This window comes from Nicotiana attenuata, unplaced genomic scaffold (assembly GCF_001879085.1).
Source record: "Nicotiana attenuata strain UT unplaced genomic scaffold, NIATTr2, whole genome shotgun sequence".
Lineage (NCBI taxonomy): Eukaryota > Viridiplantae > Streptophyta > Magnoliopsida > Solanales > Solanaceae > Nicotiana > Nicotiana attenuata.
The window spans coordinates 249,114-257,680 of NW_017671257.1; the positions used below are offsets into that span (position 1 = coordinate 249,114).

Genomic DNA, 8,567 nt, shown 5'->3' on the forward strand with positions numbered 1-8,567 from the left:
TCTTCTTTTTATACTCATGATGTCTAAACTAGCTTGCGCCCATCTCAACTAATTCCACAAAGTACCTACTATGAATTTGCATTAGCCTCTATCAACACTAAAATTATATGACATCAAAAATACTTAATGTTAGAACAAAGATCTTTTAAAAAAGTAATACATTGAGGAAAAATAAATGAGCAACACTCTTAAAGATTGTGCACTCGTAAAAGGTTAAACGAAAACATTTTGATCTTGTTTAAATTGTGTTCTAGTTAGAAATATAGCATCAAAATTGTCTACCTCTCTTGTTGAACATGCTACAGTCAATTATAAATAACTAGAATTTGACATGCGTCCCAAACTGATGGGAATTCTTGGAATTTCAACTGTCATTGACAAAGTTATTCATATCTAACCGATACAAAGTGGTTCCTTAGAAAACATTACAGCAAAAGAACATCATGGCTAACTCCAGATGCAATAAACATAGGCTTCAGAGAATGAGCATAATAGAGAAGATATCATGCTGTTTGTGAGACAATAAGACTAAATAAGTAGAAAAAAATGGACGAAAAATATCTCGGATTTTATCTTCAACTACATCAAGATATTGTCAAACTCCTGCCTCAAGAAGAGTACTTCTATGTTGACCAACTCAAGAAATTCGGGCTAGCTAAGCAGCACCTTAATTCAAAGGAAACCTCCACCGGAATACTCAACCTCCTGCATGTGAAGCACTTCAGAATGTCATTAAATAAAAGAAGGACCTCATAATAAATCCATGAATGATCTGTCTGAAAAAACACTTTAGACATAACGGCTAGAGGAAAAACAAGAATAGAATAAGGACAATAATGAAGATCAAAAATCTACTCTACTGTTCAGAGAAAACTCAAATGAGATACAAAAGCAGTTTATCAAACACTCAAAACTTATACGAAAACAAACGAAGTCCAAATGTTGTGAGAGGCAAAATTTTGGTTTTAAAAAAATTGAGAAAAGAGATGGACAGGTGATAGATTTCATATGATGTAATTACATGTTGATCTGATTCTCAGCCAACAGCTGGAATCAAATGCTGAGGAGAAACGGGATGTGGAGATTGATAATGCAGTTATCGGAGAAGACCAGTTTTTTTGACTGTTGTATGGTTGGATATTCTGACCAAATAGCTGATCAGCTCCCACCATGAATGAAGTGACTGAAGTAGGATCTGGCTTTAAGGGTCAAGTACCACAGTACAATAACTACTATGTCGCAAACAAGTTGGGATTGGCTCTACAGGTCAAGCACCACAATCATTGTTTTATTTTCTCACAGACAGATAGACGTAGCATAGTACTGTCAGTGAAGCAAGACGAGAGAACCTCTTTCCAGTGTTTGTAAGCCAATCCTAGCCTTCAAAGGTAAACAGATCGAGGTCTAGCAGCTCAGTTTGTTAACATCAGATACTAGATGTTCTTCTAAGACCATGTGACATCTCATAAATGCTGGCTGAAACTGATGAGTCTTCTCCTGGCAATTAGGGTGCGACTCTTTCCTCTAACCTATATACACCAACATACTTTATGTCTTTGTTACAAGTACCGAACAGTGTCACTCCTAAACTGGATAGACCTCAAAGGAACTTCCCACAGAACTCGATAGATGGGACAAGTAAGTTTCACTTGGTCAAGTGAGAGACTGTTACAACTCCAAAGTGTTTGGGTGGCCTTGGGTGAAAGATCCTCCGGTTTTCAACAAGGCCCTATTGGGGAAATGACTACAAATGTTCAGGATAGAGGAGCACAATCTATGGAGGGATGTAGTGGAATCTATGGAATTTTGAATGGACACGAAGAGTTTAGTCGTAACATCACTTCCAGGGTAGGGAAAGGGCACAGGGTCAGGTTTTAGGTAAATAGGTAGTACGGAAATAATGCATAGATTCACGTTTCAAAACATGTGCATAATCTTACCAGAAAGAGTTCGGAAGTTGCAAGAAAGGAAAGTTCATTCGGATTAAGGTTTCGTAGGAACCTACAGGACTGGGAGGGAGCAAAAATCTGATGTCTAATTGAATTGCTTTATAAAAAAAAGCTCTTCTCATGACAACCATAATTTTTGGAGGTGGAAAGTGGCGAATAGTACTGGGCTGCTTTTTGTAAAGTCCTACTATTATGAGCTCATTTTTTTATAAGGTAAGTGATTTCAATAGATGGCATCAAGAAGATGCAAGAATTACATGAATTGGCATGTGAGCTAACAAAAAATATTCCGGCTCCTATACATAATTGGCTAAGCCAGAGCTAAAGAACTAATGAAATCCAAAAGATGATCAATATTGTTGATAGGGTACAATCTAGACCAGCAAAAGAAATTGGCAATACACAGAGCCTTTAAAGAACCTTTATTATGAGCTCTTGATTAGAATGAAATTGACATTTTACACATACAATTTGGATTCTCAAGCTTCTTGGATGGAGAGGAGTGGGCAGAGTTACCTGTTGCTGGTGGGAAGTAGCAGGTATCCGGTGGAATTAGTCGAGGTAAGCGCAAGCTGCCCGGACACCACGGTTATCAAAAAAAGAAAAAAAGAAAAGAAAAGGGGATTTCAACTAGTTAATAGATGCAATATGTGCCGGAAGGAACAAGAGACAGTCAGTCACTTGTTCCTACACTGTGATGTGGCAAATGATTTATGGAGAAGTATGTTCTGCTCTATTTTTGGTCTTCACTGGGTTATGCCACAGCATGTACGAGAGGCTTTTGCAAGCTGGAACCTCTGGAGAAGTGACAAGACCATCAAGAAAATCTGGGTGATGATTCCTGCAGTTATTTTTGGTGGCCATGGACTGAATGGAGTCAAAGATGTTTTGAAGGTCAACTCCAAACTCATCCCCCTCAAAGCTAGATGTTTGTAATATCTTTTTTGTTGGACTAAGTTAACACCCGTAATTAGCACTAAATTTTTTTCGCATTTTGTTAGCTCCCAGGTTCTAGATTGACAATGTAAAGGGACTAGCAACACTGTTACTTTTGTTCTTTTGTAACTTTGCATCTCCTTGATGCCTCATAAGGAATTAAAAAACGAAATCCCTTTGGATTTACATTGTTTCGTGGACCACGTCAGTTCCATTTTCTAGTAGCAGGATGACAATGACTGGGTGGGAAAATAGAACTGCTCAACCTGATGCACCCATATTAGACTAGAATATGCCAATATCTCTTATTTTGAACAGTATTCGCAGCCTAAGATTTCCGAGCCTCAATTCTTATATGTAAAAAAAGAAGTTAACATAAAACTAATTCGAAGAGTCAAACCTGGGCAGGTGGCAAGGATGAAACCCAATCCGATGCATGAGTTGGAAGAAGACCCAAAGTGTTAAGCTGCAAAACATATGTAACTCCATGTTAGCAAACCACTAATCATAGAAGCTGATGTTGAATAACATGTGTGTGCGGAAGAGATGAATATCTTCAGAGAAGCTGAAGTCGAATAACATATGAATGAAACAGATGAATATCTACCTTCCAGACGCCCAGTCCTAAACCCACAAGATTGAGTGCAATAAATAATAGTTTTGGAGCAAGAAGATCCACTTTGCTGTCCTTGTAAGGCTCAAAAACTGCCCCAGAAAGGAAACATGGGAAGAGATAATTAGAAGAGAATAAAAGAAGCAGCCATATCAAATCAGAGCTTAATGAGCGAAAGAAAAAAAAATGTGAAATTACAAATCACTAAATCCCAAATTTGAGACAAATTTCAGCCAAGAAATCCATCTATAGTAGTAAGTAAATAACTTACACAAGCACAATAAAGCAGTTAATTCAATAGTTTGTGATATAATGCCTGACCTTTCCCAACTCCTTGAAGAGCACTAAGAGGTTGCCATAGAGCTGAAACTGTGATACCAATGCTAAATAAATGCACTGTGCTTCCGGCCATCCACATCATGAAACCCATCATCATCAAATTCTTGGCAGGTGCTTGTGCCACTTCCCACGCTTTCTGTTCCAATGAATATCAAAATTAAGTACATAATTGTCGTGGAAAAGTAAGACAAAAGAGCTCCTTGTATAAGAGTTTAGGATCCATGAAATGAGTAACATTTCCTAATTAGCATGTATAGTAAACCTAGACACATTCTAAACAGTTGTAAACCAGAATTGAGAAGTAATCAACTCACAACAGAAGTAACTTCGACAAGAAATTGTTGGAAAACTAGAAAAGGTTAATCATTAAGAGATACTTATGAAATCACAAAAGCAGAACATGGTCTAGGAAAAATAAGAAGCATTGTTCATGCTTTTCGGGGAATTTTCCAAAGGATATTTTCACATTAGAGCCCCCCAGTCTCCATAAGTTTTGAAAATGTTGCTGCTCAAAATAGCATGAGGTCAGTATTATTATTTTGGGCTGCGCGGGGCATTAGCTTTGAGACCTACAAAGAGTTTGGTCGTGTGTTATGCAAATTCAAAAGTAAATTTTCATAAAAATGTGCATATTTATTGATTATTTCTCCAGTAAGAAATCCTACACAATTGTATAGTGCATAATTCAGAAAAAAAAAATCAGATTCTATACTGAAATGCTTCGTTTCTATTTTTAGTGATAAATTTGTATTGAGGACTTAGCAAGATAGGAGGCTAGTATCTTTTCTCCTTTTTAGATTGGTGGATATGAATTTTTGCTTAACTCTTTGCTTCTCCATCCATCTATTTATAGTTTATCACATATAATAAAGCAATTTCTACTAGCATGCTAGATCATATAGTAGTAGCTTCTTATAATAGCAGTCAGCCTTTTCCCGAAGAACCCAACACTACACTAAAGCATGTGAAAAAGTCATTAAAAATGAATGTAAAAAGCCAACTGATTGTAATCCTGTTTCTCAACACAGCTTTCCATTATTTAAGAAAAAGATATATCTTACTGCTGTCTGCTGTTACTACTTGCTGCCACTGCTTCTTTTCATCTTCTCTTTGGCCGAGGGTCTACCAGAAGCAGCCGCTCTACCCTCCCAAGGTAGGCGTAAGGTCTATGTACAATCACACTACCCTCCCCAGACCCACTTGTGGGAATTCACTAGGCTTATTGTTGTTGTTGAGCATAAGGTATATTCCAGGTTACTGTAAATTCACTTTTTATCAAGTAGCAATCAAATTTCTACTAGACTGCCCTTGAATCTTGCTGAATGCAGCGAAGCTCTGCATGCTAGTTCATATAATAGTACTCAGCTTCTGCCTAAAACCAAACAATACGCTAATGCATGTGAAAAAGTCAAGTTGTCAACTCGTAAATCATGTTTCCTAACTAAGTTTTGAATTATTGAGGTTAAGAAAGAGTTTCTACTGATTTTTAAAAGAGAAATAAAAAATAATTCTAAACAAGGTTAAAGGAACAATTTCAGGGTAACAAATGCAACTATGTTGGTTTTGACTTATGTGCTTTCAAATTATTCAGAAATTGTTCTCTATTATGATAAATTTTGCCGTAATTCACTCACTATACTTCCCAGAATCCAACTCATGACCACAAAAAAACCAGCTCTGAAGCATCTTCTAAGTTCTGCATATACAATCTCTACCCCACGTGTCATGACCACAAGAAATACGACTCAAGGTCTTTATACCCCCTTTGTCTAATGCTTTCCACATTCAAGATTCCGGATCTATGATATTACCATACTTTAAGAGTTCACAGGCAACGCCAGAGTTGCAAATACCAATTTTGTTACTCTTCTTTGTGCTCCTAACAACCACCAAACACGTAAGCATCTTTGGGTGCCCTTAGCCAGAGGCGGATCCAGGATTTAGAGGTTCTGGGTGCCACAAATTTTTTAACGTAGCCATGCTACAATTTACAATGTTTAAATAGGGTATAAAGTTAATCGGTTTGGTCTATTTGGGGTTCGGTTCGGGTTAGTTGTCTTTGAAGTTAATATAGACAAATCGATCGAGCAAATATATTACGTAATTATTATGGATTATGCATTTTGTATAAAAAAAAGGCTCGTTATCAATTTATATTTTATCAAGGCAAAACTTATACTAATAAGCACTCTAAACATTAAAACTGAAGCAAGTTTACAGACATTTTTCAACTTACTATTTTTTATGAAAATTAACTCACTCAATATTATATACAATTATCCTACTTTAGAGAAATCTGACAATAAAATAAACTTTCATCCTTGATTAGAACACTAACTTATTCAAGGATTTCTATATTTTTCTGGTTTCTGCAAAGAGATTTACCGGAATTATGCTCCGGAAGAAAAAAATTAATTTTTTTATCATCTATTGATAAATTATGGAGGAGTTGGAAAAGCGCAATTGTGTGTGGGTAAGGGTGGGTGGGGGGTGGGGAATTACAAGGAAAGAATAGATTTTTGAAAGAAAAAGATTTTTATATTTTATGTTTAATATTTATTGGAAAAAAAAAGGAAAAACCAAATTTCAAAATAAACTAGTAATAAACAAAGAAAAAGTCAATAGGAACTACTAATAAAGAAAAAGAACAATTAAGGAAAGAGAAAAAAGAATCAAAGGAGCAAGCCTCCTATAATTATAGCTGTCTTAAAATGCACCAAACAAAACTTCTAAGAAAATTGTGCTGCGTTGGATTCGAACTCGCGCTTCATGGGTGGGATGACAATGCACTGTCAGTGGCACCTTTAGTTATTTTGTTAATGAGGGTGCCACTTAAAATATTTCACTACATTCCTTCTGTATATACATGCATTTATACATACTATCGCATAGTCTCGGCCAAAGCTTGTGGGTGGCGCATCACCCCATCCTTTACACATAGATCCGCCCCTGCCCTTAGCCCAATACTTTTCCATCCTTTGCAACTTAAAATCTCAAAAAACCCCCACAAATTCATAACTAAACAAGAAGATATCAAAGGCTTTTCCTACTCCTACAGTAGGAACATAAATATACCGTGCAACATTAGATATCTCAAAGAGTCTAACTTGACGCATGGCAATAGACAAGGATAACACTACGAGCACAAGCTCAATCAAAAGCTAATATAGGAATTGAATCAATCAATCAACTATAGTAGTCGGTATCAGCTTTATGACTCCTTAGTACCCATTCCGAGAATTCATCTTTGACTACTTTTTAAATTGAATGCCAAACCTATATAAATTATGATGGGCTAAAAGACAGTCAAATATTTTCTTTAAATTCCATGTTCCTTACAACAAGTCAACAATCTAGTAACAAAATAACTAGTAGGTATAGCACAGCTACATGTAACAACACAATCCTTCTACCTTGGTACCACCAACAAAGATGGACCACAGTGCATCAGTGTATTCACAAGTCCGTTACAACAATAGTTACCTATTTATGTGTGTACCAGCACTCATTACTGAAGAGGTGGATTCACCCACTTGGGTGGATGTAGAGTTATCGGTACGAGTTCATGGGAACTCAATAGCCATGTCTCGGACCATGTATATGTGTTCAAAAGTTTACTCCCTATGTCCCAATTTATGTGGCATTCTTTCCTTTTTAGTCTGAACAAAAAGAATGTCACCTTTTAATATTTGGAAACAATTAACTTCAAATTTTGCATTTATGATTTATTGTCACACAAATGTCTAAGGCTTATTTTAGACCACAAAATTTAAAAGTCTTCCATTTTTTTCTTAAATTCCATGCCAAATCAAATGGTGCCACATAAATTTGGAAAGAGGGAGTACTAAATAAGTACAACTAATTAATTCTGAACTAGTGACAGAATCCCAAACTCGAACCCATAAAGTTCAAATCTTGTATCCGCTCGTGTTCGTCTACGACCACAAACTATGGAGCATTGACTCACATAACCCAAAACTTCCTACCCAAAAGCATTGTAAACAGAAACAAAATACAAAAAAATAATAAATAAACAAAACAAATCAAGAAAATTTTCAGCTTTTACCTGGCTTTTCCAATTAGCTTCCGCATTCTTCTTTTCGCGACTCAGTGTTGAATCATCCTATCAAAAACAATAAACATTATATAAGTATTAAGCACAAGCGTAATATTAATCAACTTTAATACCAAAGTCAGATCTACAACCTACTAACTCTAAATTCTGGATTTAGTCTGTATTTTAAATCTATAATTTTGAGAAAAGAAAAGAAAACCTGATCTTGAGAAGCGCGAGCGAAGCCAAGGGGATCAGGAATATCGCGGGAGGAAGGAGAAGTGGAACTATCGGTGAAGTCCACTGCCCATCTACGGCCCATACCCATTACTGCTTTACCTTTGTCCATAACACAGTGTAATTTGTTGATGATGAGATTTCGGCACCGGCGATTGTTGTGATTTTAGCTAGTATGTTTTTTGGAGTCCTTTGTTTGTTTTATATTGGTCGAAACACAAGGGTAATACAGGAGAAACAAAAAAAGTGGGGGAGATCTTTACACGACCAAATATGGTTAAACGTCTCTATATCACCCTCGTTTATCCGAATCGAAATAACATTTCTATGTGATACATTACTTGCAAATATCGTATCAAGAGTCATGACATTATTACCAATAATAGCAAGTGATGTACTAACAATAATTTTATTGTGAGACCAACCACTCTAGATTTGA

General features: G+C 36.2%; 1 protein-coding gene across 1 annotated transcript; it reads right to left on the reverse strand.

Moving 5' to 3' along the window:
- Positions 1-325: 325 nt before the first annotated feature.
- LOC109207108 (ER membrane protein complex subunit 4) lies at positions 326-8,327 on the reverse strand. Its single transcript, XM_019369993.1, has 6 exons — positions 8,112-8,327; positions 7,904-7,960; positions 3,820-3,973; positions 3,493-3,590; positions 3,286-3,351; positions 326-705 (listed from the first exon to the last, which is right to left on the reverse strand). Exons 1-6 carry the CDS (start codon positions 8,238-8,240, stop codon positions 673-675), a joined length of 537 nt encoding a protein of 178 aa, XP_019225538.1. The 5' UTR covers positions 8,241-8,327; the 3' UTR covers positions 326-672.
- Positions 8,328-8,567: the final 240 nt, after the last annotated feature.

Bases quoted from the DNA above. Each gene is read 5' to 3' on its own strand.
- LOC109207108 (XM_019369993.1), bottom strand. From the start codon at position 8,240: ATGGACAAAGGTAAAGCAGTAATGGGTATGGGCCGTAGATGGGCAGTG. The intron at 7,961-8,111 runs GTTTTCTTTTCT...TGTTTTTGATAG, and splicing joins CTCGCGCTTCTCAAGATCAG to GATGATTCAACACTGAGTCG. The intron at 3,352-3,492 runs GTAGATATTCAT...TATGTTTTGCAG, and splicing joins TAGGACTGGGCGTCTGGAAG to CTTAACACTTTGGGTCTTCT.